The sequence below is a fragment of the Choristoneura fumiferana genome, chromosome 8 (assembly GCF_025370935.1).
Source record: "Choristoneura fumiferana chromosome 8, NRCan_CFum_1, whole genome shotgun sequence".
Taxonomy (NCBI): domain Eukaryota; kingdom Metazoa; phylum Arthropoda; class Insecta; order Lepidoptera; family Tortricidae; genus Choristoneura; species Choristoneura fumiferana.
This window is the reverse complement of record NC_133479.1, coordinates 9,809,572-9,827,532: the sequence shown is the minus strand read 5'-3', so window position 1 is coordinate 9,827,532 and position 17,961 is coordinate 9,809,572. Positions and strand designations below refer to the sequence as shown.

The 17,961-nt window shown below is 38.8% G+C and overlaps 2 protein-coding genes across 2 annotated transcripts in view; one reads left to right on the top strand and one right to left on the bottom strand.

The window, feature by feature from the left end:
- Mgtor (nuclear basket protein megator) overlaps positions 1–2,107 on the bottom strand; it is a 36,975-nt gene extending 34,868 nt beyond the window's left edge. Inside the window, exon 1 of the mRNA XM_074091125.1 lies at positions 1,888–2,107. Coding sequence (XP_073947226.1) covers positions 1,888–2,065 — 178 coding nt within the window. The 5' untranslated portion in view covers positions 2,066–2,107. The remainder of the gene's footprint in view (positions 1–1,887) is intronic.
- A 293-nt stretch (positions 2,108–2,400) lies between these two features.
- Positions 2,401–17,182, top strand: Pka-R1 (protein kinase, cAMP-dependent, regulatory subunit type 1). Its single transcript, XM_074091106.1, has 7 exons — positions 2,401–2,822; positions 6,332–6,493; positions 8,166–8,366; positions 9,468–9,687; positions 11,144–11,266; positions 13,471–13,645; positions 16,636–17,182. Exons 1-7 carry the CDS (start codon positions 2,670–2,672, stop codon positions 16,718–16,720), a joined length of 1,119 nt encoding a protein of 372 aa, XP_073947207.1. The 5' UTR covers positions 2,401–2,669; the 3' UTR covers positions 16,721–17,182.
- The last annotated feature ends 779 nt before the right edge of the window (positions 17,183–17,961 follow it).

Genomic DNA, 17,961 nt, shown 5'->3' with positions numbered 1-17,961 from the left:
TGCTACTTGTAAATGTTGGTAGACCTCCTTGTAAGATGGACTAATCCTACTAAAATTTGGTTTACAGAATCTTTATATCTCATTATAAATATTACAAAACTAGATATTGCCTGCGGCTTCGCCCCCATTCTAATTTTGTTACACACACATCTTGTTCAGACAATAATGAACACAATATAAAAATAATTATCTAGGGTCACCGTGGGTATAATTGACCATGTATGGGTAATTGACCAATTTTGAATTTACGCGCCAATATTAAGTTGCCACTATTGAGTGAATGACCAATCGCGTTCAAGGACAGCTCTAGTGACAGCGACTTTTAAATTGTGAGTTTTGTGAAAGACGCGCAAAAAGTCGCCATTTTTTCTTGCCTGCAGTAAGGAGCTCGCGTGAGGTATGTTTTTTAAATTCATTTATATATTGGTGTTCAATGTTTATGCTATTAGCTAAATTTATGTTTAAACTAAAGAAAAATGTGTGTAGATCTGTTTGTGGTCATTTTTGATTACTATTTCGTGATATTTCGTGCTGGTCAACTGGACACACGAAATGGTTGGATTTGTAGTTATTGACCAAAATGGTCAATTATTGATAATATAATTTTTTTCAAAATTTTAACATAAATGAGTCGTGTTTGATTAGCAGTTTGTGTACATTTCTTTTTTTCTTAACTGTCCTGTAACCAATAATTGACCAGACAGTCAATTACTGGAGCACTTAATATTATTTCAGCTCTAGTGTTTGACCAAACTAATTTTAGAATGAAGGGTGTAGTTTAACATAAATGTTCAATAGCTATAAAGCTTATCAGATGAAAATTACTTTTTCAGATACTGGCTACCAATGTAAATAGCCACCAAAAAAAATTTTTTTCAAGTATAGCAAAGAAAACTTGGATCTCGTGATTAAGGACATTGGAGATGAGGCAAAAATAAAAGAAACTGCATGAAAATATGGGATACCACATAGCTATTATTTATAATATAGTATATATATAATAATATATATTTTATTAAGTATTGAATGTTCGTAAATATCCAAAGATTTATAAGCTAAGTTCATACTTTAACAGAAAACCTCTGCTTGTACTTAAAAATAAAAACTTTATGAGACTGTTTTAATGTTACTATTAACTTATAATTTATATTGGTACTAAAATTGCTGCAAAAAGTAGTTTTATTTACATGGTCAACCACTAGAACATCGACTGGTCAAACATTGAAATCTTCTGGTCAAACTTGAAACAAAGAAAGAATAAATTTATTTACCTAAATTTGGCACAACAAAAATAAATAAAATTACAGCTAAAAAACAGATAATCTTATATATTAGGTACCAAGAGAGAAAATAAAATAAATATTGTGCCAAAAGAAGTAAAAAGGGCCATACTCAGCGTAGTATAGGGGTAAATTGGCAAAAAAAATTGCAACAAATTTTCTGTAGTGTGTGTACCATAATAAAGTTTGATAGAATTTAAGACTGAATAAAAATATTGACATCCATTCAGACCAATTTCATCTGACGGCAATATGGCCAAAAATCTAAATCAAAGAAGATGTGTTGTGTTACTTTGTACTTTATCCAGATATAATAATAGACAGCAGACAGAAACTGTCATCCTAATTCCTCACGCATCCTTTGGTGGCTAAGCTTATTGAGTTTAAGTTTTTTATTTTATTCGATATAAGTAGAAAAGAAAACAACTGTAGGGAAATTACATGCCTAATAAAAAGTTAACCCTACCCCACATTTGTAAAATCTCTTATTTTGATATGTACACATTTTCCAGTAACAATATTGAGAGATATTTAACTAAAACACGCTGTACAGATCTCATTAAATTATTATTAACGACTAAAACGACAAAACACACCGGGTTCTTACCTATTTGTGTTTTACTGGTCTCGTGAAGAGCCTTCGAAGTTAAGTATTCTTCAAACTTCTTGTCAATATACGTGTTAATTTTATCCGTGATAACTGCGGGCAAACTTGCGATTTCAGTCTCTGATAATACATTTTGTAAATGATTTTCAGCGCCGGCGTCAGTGCCCGCAGCTTCCATTTTTGATGTAACCACAGATAATGACAAAACATTCAGCCAGCAGCAAGCAACGCAAAGACTACAGTATATATATAGGGAAGTAACGTAACAACAGAACGACAGCAGGGCTACTACGAAACTTGAAACTCGAACGTCCCTCTGACACTTATACTATTTAATACGAGAGCGAGAGAGACGGTACGATACGAACTTCGAGTTTCATAGTAGCCCTGCAGCAATTTGAGCATAGACTAGCAAAGTTTTTTTTTTTCAATTTGGACCACAGATGTATCGCATATGATGATATGATAGAGGCAAACACGGGAGGTAGTGGATGAAGTTACAGTGCCTCCAACATTAGATATACATTTTTGTACCCTGACTGGTTTGAAGATTGTTGTATAGATTTAGTTTCCGTTGTCTTCTATATCACAAGTGATTTAAAAATACAAATTGACATAATGACATTCCTGCTTTTCTCTCTCTCCAATTCCAATTTTATTTTGAGCTGAGAATGAAGAATCCAAGTTGTGTTTGAATTATCTCAGCTATATTCATACTTACTACTATGCTATGAATTATTTTTATTGGAAAAATAATATTTTATGGAGAGTTCGTTACAGGAATGGAGGAAGAACACTGTTTACATGAATGTGAAAGTTACATCCAAAGCCATAATATTCAATTGTTGTTAAAAGACTGTATTGTACAGCTTTGTGTTAATAAACCAGAAAACCCTGTTACATTTCTCAGGCAATATTTTCAGAAGTTGGAAAGGGTAAGTTGAACATTACTTTTAGATCAAATTTATTGTCGGATGACAGATAAATAAAGTGTAGCATTACCACTAGCAACAACTTTTCTGAAACCAGATCGCTGTTTGTGAATTATTTATTTTGGCATCCCTTATTAAACCAAATCTATTTAACTTAAGTAAAAAATATCTACCTTCATTTTTATCTAATATGTTTTTCTTTTTGTTTATATCAAGATATAGCTTATCAGGTACTTGTGTTAAGGGTTGTGTGATAAGAAATGTTAGATTAGGATAATACATAAGAGAACACATAAATAACCTTATCACATGTTAACAATGGGGCAAGGTGATAAAGAAGCTGTACCTACAATGAGTTGAGCATGCCCATACCTATTACCAGACATGATAATTAAGTTAGAGCATTGCATAAGTACATTACAAAGTTAACATGAACTTTTGTAGTCTGGTATAGCACTGCTGGTGGTCATTTAGACTCTTTTTAAATTAGAAAAAATTAAATCTTGGTCATTGACTGATGGACCAATCAGTTCAGATATTTTTAATGTTTGTGACTTTTCTGTTTTATCTATAACCTGAGTGTTTGAAGTGTTTTAAAAAGTGTATAAATAGATTATGTTTTAATCAGCACTTCTTATTTCTTTTGGTACAGATGTTGGCTACATAATAATTGTTGATTGTATCCCTCACTGGCAATATATCACTTCAAAAGGCAGACTTTAATTTATTTTACTATCTATCTCTTACATACAGACTACTGGTTATAAAGTGATAAACATTATGTGGATAACATTAGATAATGTGTAAAAGCATCTAACATTTATAGGGTTGCCAGGTCTTAAAATTGGAAAGCCAGATAAATCATGCAGCCTGCATTACTAATACTATGATCTATGTTGGTTGATTGTGAAGAAGCTATGCTGATTTACAGACTCATTAGACAGGCCTTTGCATCTAGAGACATAGTTTCTGTGCAAGGGAGAGTGTAATAAGTATCTGTAGTGTAGTGTATATATCTGAGGCTCCCAATGAGGCTGACATAGTCACATTTGGTGTACTAAAGCCATATTAAAATATCAAATAAAAAAAGAAATATATGTTGGTTGAAGTAAAAATATTATTATTATTGCTGAACATTTGGATGAAAAGCCGAACAATCTTAAATATCTTGTTGTAGTGGATCTATCTTGATGGAAATATCTTGTGGTAGTTTTAACTTAAAACAATGCTGCAATTTTTTTGTTATTATACTAATATTATAAAGAGGAAAGATTTGTTTGTTTGCATTGCATTTGCAATAAAAAAAAACTTTCACTGTTGGGAAGCTACACTATCTCTGACTGCCATAGGCTATATATGTTTTTAAAAAAATTAAGGATCCATACTAAAACTTCAATAATGTAACCCAAGGTGTATATAAAAAAAAAGAGTTGTAAAATGTCTGTCATTGCATGCACTGCAGAAACTCTTAAAGATAGAACAAAAAATGTTCCAAAATATTAAAGAATATATCAATATCTACAAAAAACTTCGCAATACCATATGTCCAACTATTGTAGTTATGTCACTACACTTTTTTACATTTTAAAAGTTGAAAGAAATGCAGACTAAAATCAGACCATTTTATTCTTACCTTTGTATTAATCCTTATCTAAATAAATCATTTCATATTCAAGACTGTTTCAATACCTGTGGGTAGATTACTTTTTGAATTATTCAAATCTGACGTTCCATTCAAAAGATATTACGAATTTCAAAATATCAATTTAACCAAAAAATTGCATTTACGTCGTCGACGCGCCCCGGCTTCGCGCGGGTCACTTAGGGTTGTCGATGTCTATTTTAGATTAATTACCGCAATTACCGACAAATAATTTTAGTACGAAAGTTAACTTAAAATTGTCTTATGTCTGAGTTTAGACAAACAAGATTCTATGCCGCTATATTATTAATTACTATTATTATACTAAATTTAAAAATATTATTTATAAATTCGCCAGAGTGGTGATGGCGACTGTGTACATACTACTCATGTTTACCTACACGTAATACTATAACTATATTGTTTATAGGTACATAGGTAGGTATCTAATTTTTTTTCATATGTCCCTGCATGAAACTATTACACTACACTTATATACTACTAATTTACAAATATACCTAATACAAAAAAGCGGCCAAGTGCGAGTCGGACTCGCCCATGAAGGGTTCCGTAGCAGCAAGTAACATAATATAAAAGTTTCCTTTACTTTACGATTTATGACGTATTAAAAAAAACTACTTACTAGATCTCGTTCAAACCAATTTTCGGTGAAAGTTTGCATGGTAATGTACATCATATATTTTTTTTAGTTTTATCATTCTCTCATTTTAGAAGTAACAGGGGGGGGACACATTTTACCACTTTGGAAGTGTCTCTCGCGCAAACTATTCAGTTTAGAAAAAAATAGTATTAGAAAGAAACCTCAATAAAAACTGGTTTGATGGAAAAAAAAATCGAGTTTCAGTTCTAACTTATGGGGAAATATTCACAAAATATTTAGTTGTATAGGTATTCACTTTACGCTCCGCTTCCCTCCCGCCGTAGCCATCTGTACCTAAACTATCCAAGTCGCTTCTTCTCCGAACCGTCTTGCTCGCTCGCTTCGCTCGCTCGCACAAATCAAATTAAAGTAAAACTTTGTAATAATTCTTAATTTTCAATAATTTTATGTTCAAACACATTGCTTTGTATTGTTTCTGAATAAATAAATAAATAAAATATAAAAATTGGCCAAACATTATTTGTCAATTTTTTATTTGCCAATCATTTGCAACATAATTATATGCCACATAAAAGTGTGATGAATGTAAAATTTTGCAATACAAAAATGTTGCAAAATAAGAAAAATGCGAAGTAAAGTTATGCTAACGATTAGTTTGCCAAATGAAACGTCGACGAAAGGTTGGTTGCTAAGTGAAATTTGGCGAAACATATTTCGCCGAAAAGGCAGTACACCTTTTATTAGCAATATTTCACTTATTACAATTCGCCAACCGGAATTCAGGATTGATTTTTCGCAGACAACCCTATACCACCGTGACCGTAATGAAATAATGTTTATTTTCATTTAACTTTCACTCATTAACCAGACCGGTGCAACTGGTGCAAGTTACTAGTATCGACTTACCTATTTATACCTGCCTACTCGAGAGTTGTGACGGGAAAAAAATAGGTAACCTAACGTTTGCATATTCTATGGACTTCATACTTTCGATTGGTGTGGAATTTGTCTATTTAACCAAACCGTTAAAAAAATGTTTTTTTTTTATTAATTAATCATATCCTGGACTTAAATTTTTTAGACAACCCATATGCAATATATTTATTGACATATTAAATTTAATATAAAATACATTTCATGCATTAACCAGCTCGGTGAAGGTCGTTCTTAAACGGATCATAGACTAGAACTTATCCGATAAAATACGGTGGAAAAACATTATTCTCTAGATCTATATTTCATTTACAGGAGCAAGTGAAGGCTGCGGCCGCGGCGGCGGCGGCGTCAGAGGGCGAGGCAGATGGCGAGCTGTCGCCGCTGCCGGCGCCGGGCGGGTTGCCGCCGCGCCGCCGGGGGGGCATCAGCGCGGAGCCTGTCACCGAGGAAGATGCTACAAGTTACGTTAAAAAGGTAACAACATATTCATATTACAATGTATGAATGTGACAAAAACACAGTCTTGCAAAATTTCACTTTTTACAGTTTGCCGCGAATGTCGCTGTAAGTTTATAAAATTAAAAAATGCGGTCCTCTAATAATTATACTTATCAATAACAAAAGAACGATAAAACAATAGTTTTAAACAATAACTAACTGTACATTAAACAGACAACTCATGAACACTTAAAGTACCTACACACGAAGCGCATTCCAGAGTGGAATGGCAATATAGCCGCCGCGTTTGCTTGCCCTCCCGGCCCACGCAGTTGACAACAACTGTGTGCCTCGTACCACGAAATCCGGTGCGCGCGATCATAAGTGACACCCGTCATACAATTTGCGATAATTATTATAGCGACAGCGACAGGCAACTCTCAGCGATCAGATACTTATACATATAACAGTAACCTAACTTAAATGTGTAAATAATTAGCAGAACGAACGCTTTCAGATCGAAAATCAATAAAATTCCACGAAAAATACCACTGACCTGTGCTTAAAAGAAAGCTTATATTTTGTCCATTTTCCTTGTTTCCCATGCGAGACTTGCACTCACAAAGTACACACAGCATGGCACCACTACTTATTACACAGTTTTACCAAAAATCAAAGCTGTAATATCATGTTTCACATAAAAAAACAAAGATAAATCCTGGTAAACTCTGACCGATGGTAGTGCTTTTTGACAACAAGTGACAACAAACTAGTACCCGACTAAATTAAATAACATTTTATTTGAATAACTGCTTAACGACAGATGCCTTTTGAAAATGACTGGTATACTAGCTACAGAAATCGGCCAATGAGCAGAGATTCACTTGATAAACCTAGAATTAAACTGACACAACTCGAAATTTTCTCAAACTCGGTTTAAGACGTGAGTTATCCGTTATAATATCATTTAACAGAGTTTATTTTGGAAATATGACTATTTCGAATTGTGTCAGTTCACTCTAAACTTGCGAATAGGCGCCAAATGAACCTCAGCCCATTGGCCAATTTCTTTTGCCTGTGGGCTGTTTATACACAAAAGTAATAATAGTAATAATATGGTACGCTTGACATTTAGCTTCCTTCTCTCTATTGTCTCCTTCCTCTTTGGTCTAGTCTCTTTAAAAAAAGATCACGTAAATCTGACGTAGACGTTGTCAAAATTATGACAGCTCCTTTTTCTGGTGAAAAAGGTAAAGGAAACATATCTATTCTGTGATAGTGTTGGCAAATTCAGACATATTATTTCAATTTTTTTTTTAAATATGGAGAAATCAATTATAATAAATATTTTCCCATGTTCAGGAGGCAAAACTCTTTCGATTTCTGTAGTAATTTACAGGTGTTAAAAAAATGAAATGTTGTCAATACGCAGAGGTAGTTCTTCAATAGGCATAATATGATTCTTTTCAGACTAACCTATCTGTTTATCTCTACTCTTTCTCAAAACAATATGCGATTGAATGTGACAAGGACAGTTAGCATCTATTGACATAACAATTTGAAAGGACAACATTCGCTTGCACAACGCCATCTATTGATGTGCATGCTATGTAAGCTCTTAGCTAGTTCAGAGCGTGTTTCCTGGGCCAATACATTTGATAGCGACCTACCTAACACAATTTTTTTCGTTAAATTCTGTATTACTTAGGTGGTGCCAAAAGACTACAAAACAATGGGTGCTCTGTCCCGTGCCATTGCCTCCAACGTGCTGTTCACACACCTAGATGAGTCAGAGCGGGCAGATATGTTCGATGCCATGTTCCCTGTACAGTGCTTGCCTGGCGAGACCGTCATACGGCAGGGCGATGAGGGAGACAACTTCTATATTATACACTCGGGGGAGGTTGAGGTCTGTATTTACGAGTATTTCTTATTAATAAAACACCATGCCACCTATTTTTTGGTAAAATAATCTAGAAAACCAGAGAACGCTTGTCTAATATGCGAGCGCTCGCGATCGCATTCACTGTCTCTTTCTACCCGTGTCATATACGGCGTGACAGAAAGATGTGTTAGACAATAAGGCCTAAGGCCTCAGAGGCCATATTGTCTAAAGCGCTGGCGTTCGCGATCGCATTCACCATCTCTTTCTACACTCGTCTTATGCCATGTGATAGAAAGAAAAGGTAAAAAGGATTGTGATAACTAGTTATAAGTGTGTTAGTATTAGAGAATAAGGCCTAAGGTCTGTTTTGTATGTAGAGTCATCTGCATTAATTAAAATGCGTCACAGAGATACATGCAAAAATATCTGAAACATCCTACCGGCACTATAAATAGAGTCTTATCAGATATTAATGCACGCTTTGTTGTGTCAAATACTGGTGCTGGTGACTGTAAGGTACTTAACAAATAGCTGATAAAAACGTCACCCTTCAGAGCTGTGACAAGGCATCGATATCCTATCAGCCGTTAACTAGTGACGACTAAATCCGAGTAGTTAGATAGTTCGAAAATATAATCATGCTATTTTTTAATAGGTACGAGCTTCAACAGCAACTAACTACCAAAATAACTGATTCCAATTGTTTTAGCGTTTATATTATACCGCCATCTTTATGTTTCGCCTGAAAACGATCAAGTGCGAGCCCGCGCAGTTATGAGCAAGATACTGTTCTGGAATCGCTCGCTTCGCTCAGAATTCATAACAAGGGCGGATCCAGCTTTAGGCTGCGTTCCCACCAAAAATGTGCGAGGATGTAATGCAAGATAGGGTCAAATTCTATTCTTAATCAATTATCTTCTTTTGTGGCAGGAATAAATAAAAATAATGAGTTTAGAAAGGTTTAGAATAATATCTACTGTTGTCTTAGACCCAGCCCGGAGCCTGGGAGGGGTGGGGTCATGACCCCCATAACCCCCTCTGGATAGGCTCATGATGATTCATAATAGTGCCCTCGTCGTAAAAATATAATTTAGCTCCCTTGTGATACAATTTAGTATTTTGCAGGTGCTGGTAAACGGCGAGCCGGTGACTTCGATCGGCGAGGGCGGCAGCTTCGGCGAGCTGGCGCTAATATACGGCACGCCGCGCGCCGCCACCGTGCGCGCGCGCAGCGCGCTGAAGCTGTGGGGGCTCGACCGCGACTCCTACCGCCGTATACTCATGGGCTCCACTATACGCAAGCGACGCATGTATGACGAGTTCCTATCGCGCGTCTCCATACTGGGTGAGCATATTTTTTATTTTTAAACGATATCGTTAATAAAATGATAGTACCTAAGTATATCGGATAACTCTTGACTGGAACCGAGTTCAGCTCGACATGCTTCGGGCGGGAGGGACAATTATAATGCTAGGGCCACACACATCGCGATAACCCGAACATTCGCTTGATTGCGATGTGTGTAGCCAAATATTCGCGAATACCTCGGCACTTCGGACGAAGCCGCAGACACTTATTTATTTATTGAATAAAACACATGCAAGCTTACAGTACGAAACCAAAACACTCACACATTAATTACAAAAACAACAAAACGCCCCACTGTCGGTAAACTTGCGCACATCAAAGGGTTTCTTTATCGATCGATATTTCTTTGTTTGCAATGTGGCCATGCACAATGCCGTAGGCCGAAGACGAAGTTTTATCGCAATAATTTATATCGCGATGTGTGTGACCCTACCATAACAAAAATGTCGATGACAACGCGGGTAGTTGTGCGCCGGTATTCGTTTCGTCGGGGAGTCGCGCGAGCAGAGCGGTGGCGCGCAGCGCGCGTTTTGCAACAGCCGCCTAGTCTAGCTACGGATTAAGAAGGAAGTAGCTCTGGATGCTCTGGGATGAAAGTTCTTAAGGAATTCCAAACAAATTGATTATAAGTATATTTATCGAAATTATGTGTAGCTATGCTTAATAAAAATGTCGTCTTAATTATAATCCAACTTACAATACAGGACGTAAGGTGTCAAGAGTCGACTATGAAGAATAAAAATGGCCCTTTTGAGTTGGCAGGGTATAATACACTAAAATGTGGCTACCCGCAAAATATTTATGTTTTACCAAAGAACATTGATGGATGGATGGAACATCAAAAAAACGGGCCAAGAGCGCGTCGGACACGCCCAAAATAGGGTTCCGTAGCCATTACGAAAAAATTAAGTAATATTTTTCTAAATACGAAATCCTTCAAGTTTAGGTATACTTTATACCTTAGGCTGTTATTTACTCTTAAACTTCTAATAACTATAAAATAATGGATGGTTAGATGGATCGAAGAACAAAAAAAGTATTGTTTGTATTTGTAGCAATGTATTAAAATAGGTTATTTTGAGTAAACCGTAAAAGTTTCTATGTGCTTTTATTGGCAGAATAGGTATCCAAAATAAATTAAATACTTCCCAAAGTTACTATTCCACGCGGACGAAGTCGCGGGCAAAAGCTAGTTAACAATAATTTTAATTAATTCGTGGCTTTCTTATCATACAGAAAATTTCAATTATACATACAGAAAACACAAAAAAGGCATACAAGAAACACAATAAAATCAAAAAGTTATTTAAGGGCTATTTATATAACATTCTTTTAATTTTTCTTTCACTATTACATTTTATTAGCACAAAATGCGCCATTATTTTAAACTTTGTGCCGTTTGTTCAACATCCGAATTGTTTTGCTTTCTCAGAGAGCTTGGAGAAATGGGAGCGTTTGACAGTTGCGGACGCTCTGGAGCCCGTTTACTTCACGGACGGCGAGACTATCGTGCGCCAGGGCGAGGCCGGAGACGACTTCTACATTATCGTTGAAGGTATATTGAGAAAACGCGCTTGGTAATTTCAGTAAAGCCAATTTCACATGACCGCGCGACATTGACTACGAACCGGTCGAAATTTTAAGCCTAGTTTTAGTGTCACACCATGTCATATTATTTAGAGAATGTTGGAGTCAAATAAGTGGTATAAAAATAAATAACATTTTGTTGATTTTTTTATACATTTTAAATCACAGTAATTTTAGTCTAATAAACATATTGAACAATACCTTTAAATTAAACAAAAACAGGTTATTAAAAAATGAAATCATCACGAGCAACACTAGCATTAATAAAATTAAATATAAGTCAGGGATATAAATACAGAATAATAACATAGTAAAAGAAAACAAGTATGCACACTCCGACCCTTTAGGAGACTTAACTGCCTACTCCGGCGCGGACGCTTAGGGTTGTCAATGTCTACTTTAGACTAATTACCTACCGGCAAACAATTTTAGTACGAAAGTTAACTTAAAATTGTCTTTTGTCTCTGTCTAGATACAAACAAGATTATGCTGCTATATTATTATTATTCTATTTTTTTTATTTGAAAGCAGGATTTCTAGCGATGGTTCTTAGACATGTTTTATCAAAATCGGTTCAGCCGTTTTTGTGATATTGTACTTTGAAGTGACAATGTCTGGGGTTTTCCAACTTTTTGTTGGTTAGATTATTACTTTTTGGCTCCTTCTCTCATAGGTACTTATTCAATATATCTTGCGTGAGACATAAACACTGAATAGCCACTTTCGATAAAGCCTTGTTTTTAAATAAGAACGTGCCTTCCGCTAGTCGCCGCCGCCGCAGATAGCAAGTACTTTCCTTTGACGCGCCGCCTGCCGCTACACTCGCCGCCCGCTTACCCGCTAAGACCGAAATCCCGGCAAGGACGTAATCTATTTAACCTCCACGAGCCGGTAAAAACCTTCCACGCATTTTAAGTACATTATTATTGGACGTGTGACTACGTAATAAAATATATACTTGGTTAGGATAGGTATTTAACTAAATTTAAACAAAACAACGTCAATTGGTGTCTTAAATATTGAAATTCTCCCATTATACTATCTAAACATTTACATTTCTGTTCTTCAATACACTAGTCTAGTTTGTATTACAATGATAGATAAGTGAAATTTTTAAAATCCTTGTATGTACCAAATCTGGCACCTGAAGTTTGTTAACAATTAGTTAAATACCTATCCAAACCAAGTATAGGTAAATTGAAAATACAAACTGAAATATAGATGCACAGAAAAACCAGAAAAATAAGACCAGCACTGGGAATCGAACCCAGGTCCTTGGTATTCCGTACCGCTTGCTATACCGCTACACCACTGATGGTCAACGGTACAGACACGAATTTCCCCTATGCACCTCATATCTCAGCTTGTTTGTTTCTTATTTAGCCACTTAAGCAGTGACGCTAGCGACATCTATACCGTAGCCCTCATCGAGAAACTTTCAGCACTCCATTGGAAAAAAATTGGAAATTGTTATAAAAAATACAAAAAGATTCCAAAAAAAAACAATCAAGTATACGTACTTACTTAAAGTAAATAAAGAATGCAGTCAACATTATTCATAAGTATTAATTAATTATTAATATTTCTTACCGTTCCCCTTGTGTTGGTATGCCAAAGAACGACAAAGCCAGGCAGCCGAAAACAGAAAAATACCTTCGCTCGCGGTCCATTTGTTGCCTTTATTTGTGTACTTATATACTACAAAATTACTAATTTACAACTACATATTTATTTATTATCTACTCTGTGACTATACCTAATACAAAAAAATATGTAAATACGACTACGCGAACGAACGTAAAATGTGATCGCGAAGAGAGCGCGAGACGAGCAACGTACGGCACCGGTGACAGCGCAGCCTTGACCAAAGATAACTTAATCCTACTTAAATTATCAGTGTGTGCGTGCGGCGGGTGCGTGCGTACTAGCGCCAACTGGCGCGCACACATTTAAGCCGCGCGATGTACTTTTGTTCGTAGTGAGCCTACTTTGTTCACTTTTACTATGATAATAACATGAAAACTTTTTTAATTCAAATACGTATAAATATCAATTGCATAAATTCACCCTCATATTGTGAGTGGTTTTACTACTAATATTAATTGGTTATGGGTAGTTTGCAAAAAAATATACATTAATAAATATACTTGTACCATTTCGTGGTTTATTTAGGAACGGCAGTGGTGCTGCAGCAACGCAACGGGCAGGCGGAGGGCGCGGGGGTGGAGGTGGGCCGCCTCGGGCCCTCGGACTATTTCGGCGAGATCGCGCTGTTGCTGGACCGGCCGCGCGCCGCCACTGTGCGCGCCGCCGGCCCGCTCAAGTGCGTCAAACTGGACCGTGCCAGGTATGCACACTGCCGCAGAGATCGCGCGGGGTGGAGGTGGGCCGCCTCGGGCCCTCGGACTATTTCGGCGAGATCGCGCTGTTGCTGGACCGGCCGCGCGCCGCCACTGTGCGCGCCGCCGGCCCGCTCAAGTGCGTCAAACTGGACCGTGCCAGGTATGCACACTGCCGCAGAGATCGCGCGGGTGGAGGTGGGCCGCCTCGGGCCCTCGGACTATTTCGGCGAGATCGCGCTGTTGCTGGACCGGCCGCGCGCCGCCACTGTGCGCGCCGCCGGCCCGCTCAAGTGCGTCAAACTGGACCGTGCCAGGTATGCACACTGCCGCAGAGATCGCGCGGGGTGGAGGTGGCCGCCTCGGGCCCTCGGACTATTTCGGCGAGATCGCGCTGTTGCTGGACCGGCCGCGCGCCGCCACTGTGCGCGCCGCCGGCCCGCTCAAGTGCGTCAAACTGGACCGTGCCAGGTATGCACACTGCCGCAGAGATCGCGCGGGGTGGAGGTGGGCCGCCTCGGGCCCTCGGACTATTTCGGCGAGATCGCGCTGTTGCTGGACCGGCCGCGCGCCGCCACTGTGCGCGCCGCCGGCCCGCTCAAGTGCGTCAAACTGGACCGTGCCAGGTATGCACACTGCCGCAGAGATCGCGCGGGGTGGAGGTGGCCGCCTCGGGCCCTCGGACTATTTCGGCGAGATCGCGCTGTTGCTGGACCGGCCGCGCGCCGCCACTGTGCGCGCCGCCGGCCCGCTCAAGTGCGTCAAACTGGACCGTGCCAGGTATGCACACTGCCGCAGAGATCGCGCGGGGTGGAGGTGGGCCGCCTCGGGCCCTCGGACTATTTCGGCGAGATCGCGCTGTTGCTGGACCGGCCGCGCGCCGCCACTGTGCGCGCCGCCGGCCGCTCAAGTGCGTCAAACTGGACCGTGCCAGTATGCACACTGCCGCAGAGATCGCGCGGGTGGAGGTGGGCCGCCTCGGGCCCTCGGACTACTTCGGCGAGATCGCGCTGTTGCTGGACGGCCGCGCGCCGCCACTGAGCGCGCCGCCGCCCGCTCAAGTGCGTCAAACTGGACCGTGCCAGGTATGCACACTGCCGCAGAGATCGCGGGGGTGAGGTGGCCGCCGGGCCCTCGGGACTACTTGGCGAGTCTTCATCTCTATTTTTATAACTCCCTAGGTCCCTCAAAGTAATACTAAACATACAACAATTGTCGAGTAACTATGAAATATACCCAAATCACATATACGAGGGGCGTTTGATAAAAAGTGAGAATGAGTATGTTTAAACAACTTTTATTTTCATTATTTTATACTTTTCATTCACTTACCGTTTCATAAACTCACCTATTAGTAAAATTCCTAAACTTAAATTCCATTTTTAAAAAAGGTTCATCTTGAGTACTTAACAAATCTTGTACCTACTGCAGCAACTACCGCGTCGTTGTCTTCAAATTTCTGGCCTCTCACTCTCAGGTATTCTTTCAATCTCGGAAATAAGTAGGTAGGAATCACTGGGGGCGAGATCTGGTGAATACGGAGGATGCTTAAGGATATCGAGCCCAGCATCACGAATTGCAGCCATTGCAACGGCGGACTTGTGTGCGGGGCATTGTCCTGGTGGAACAGCACAACTTTCGAGAGTTTACCTCGCCGTTTTCCGCGGATCTCATTGCGCAATGTTGCTATTTGTTTGACACATAAAGTGCCCGTAATAGTGGCTCCACACTCGAGATACTCAATCATTACTACCTCTTTACCATCCCAAAAAACAGAGCCCATGACCTTACCGGCAGATGGGCCCACATTGAATTTCTTCGGAGTTGGACATGATGGCCTTTTCCATGTCATAGATTGCAGTTTCGTTTCAGGGTCGTAATGATGGAGCCATGTTTGGTCCATTGTTATAAGCCGCGCCAAGAAAAGTTCCCGGTCTTGCTGTATCAGGTCCAAAGCTTCTTGATAAATCTCGACTCTAGTTTGTTTTTGCGTGTCAGTAAGCATTCTTGGTACGCGCAAATACCTTTTTCATACCCAAGCGTTCATGTAAAATATTATGCACGCTCCCCTTTGAAATCTTCACATTTTCAGCAATAAAACGAACCGTGACACGACGATCCGCCAAAACTAAATTTTCGACTTTTTTCACAATTTCTTCAGTTGCTGTAGTAGTAACGAAGAAAGTCGTCCATGGTCGATGTTCTTTCACGTCTAAATTCGGCGCACCAACGTGCGACTGTCGAATACGGAGGAGCATTAGACCCTAAAGTGTCCCGCAAATCTAAATTGACTTGGTCCGTAGAAAAAAATTCAAACAAGTATTTGATAACGGCGCGCAGTTAAATTTTCTCCATTTTCGCTAACGTACTCAATGGCATTGCAAAGAAATTACCGATTTTTTTTTTAAACAAAAGACTTAGTAGCAATCAGCAAGATAGATTAGCTTTACCGGCCAGTATTTAATTTCCTAATATTGAAAGAGTTTGCATCTCTTTTTCACTTTATATTGAACGCCCCTTGTTTGTAAAGGTAAACCAAAAATATATGTCTATTGTCAAGAGGGCGCTATTGTTCTTATTTATATGGCAATAGTTCAGTATAGTCGGAACAATGCTTTCTTTTTCCTTTGGCGACTTAAAACCTGAGGAGGAAAGACCTTCTTTCGTAATTCGCGTAATCGAATACCTAGAAAGTTTATTATAACCATACCCGTCCCGTCCGTCCGTCATAACGTCTCGTCCGTAATATTTGCCAAATTTCATCCAAATCCGTCAAGCCGTTTCAGCGTGAAGAAGTAACAAACATACTCACTCACTCACAAACTCAACTCACTCACTAACTTTCACATTTATAATATTAGCAGGATTCTGTGGCTTAACTAATGTTGTTTAGTTTGAGCAGTATGATCTATGTTTTAATTATTTGCTCGTGTTACAGGCCACACCCGGCATTAAGCCTCACTTAAAAATGACTATAATGTTCTTGTTTGTGTTGTAGATTTGAACGAGTATTGGGGCTCTGTGCCGACATCCTGAAACGCAACATCGCACAGTACAACAGTTTCGTTTCTCTGTCCGTGTAAAAATTGTTCAAATGAACTTTGTGGTTAGTCCAATAAAATTAGACTAAGACCTGATTTAGGTTTGAGTTAAAAAAATTATACGAAAACAGAAGAAAGACAAAAAACAGAAAAGTTGAGATGAAAAACAGACAGAAGTCGCACGAAATATGTTCCACTTCCATAAAGTATTTTAATCTAATAATTAATATGATGTTCAAAATGTGGCTATTCTTTCTGTCTTAGAGAGATTTTTTGTTCTAATTATATTTGATGCCAATTTTATGTGTTGTCCGATTGAAACTATATTTAACCAAATGTTAGTAAGTTTTGGAATGAAATAACGTAATGTAAAGTTTGGCTGCAATCTAGGTGTGTATGTGTGTTTTACATTGTACTATTTTAATATATACTTATTCATCGTAAGTCAATTACTGTGAAGAGTAAGTGTTGTTTTATTCTGTATTTTATTAAAATTAATAAAGCAAAAAACATTGTTTTATGATACTAAATTCTCAGTAATATTAACATTACATTTAATTTTCATCTTTAATCCCTGACAAATTCAATGATTAATTTATTATGTTCTGTGTCACCAAATGAAGACCCATACATACTACGTGCAGGTAATGACAATACAAATCAAAGCACGTAAAAAGAGCTCCTGGCGATATACCTGCGCAGAAGCTGCGCAGTGAGCGAAATACGGAGCAAATTGGCGGCGGAGCAGTGGGGAACGCGGGAGGGGGCGGCCGTCACGCCATTGGCTTGTTAGTTGACAGATATTATGCGCAAACGTATCCCCTCCACTAGCCACCCAGAGCTCTTTTTACGTGCGTTGACTTGTATCATCCCGTCTCGCTCACGCTAATGCTATAGATAGGAGAGTAAAGCTGGGTACTGACCAACGTTACGAAGTGTAATGTACATTCGCATCGAGCATGTTACGCATTGAGCATGTTCGCTGTGTTCTCCAAATCTGCGTAATGTTGCTCGTCAAAACTTGTTACAGCGTACTGACTGAACCGCGTTTACAGTCAAAGGATTCGCCAAAAAACTGGCAGCCGGGTGGAGCACTCAAAAGGGTTTCCCCGTAACACTAAGTACTGACTGCACGAATGCTCGCTGTGCAACATGTTACATTACACCTCGTAACGTTGGTCAGTACCCACCTTAAGAGGAAAGCATGATGATGAGAATTGGGATAGTATTTAATTTCACTTTCCGTTTTTTTTTTTTTGTAAACCAGACGTTTGTGAGATTAA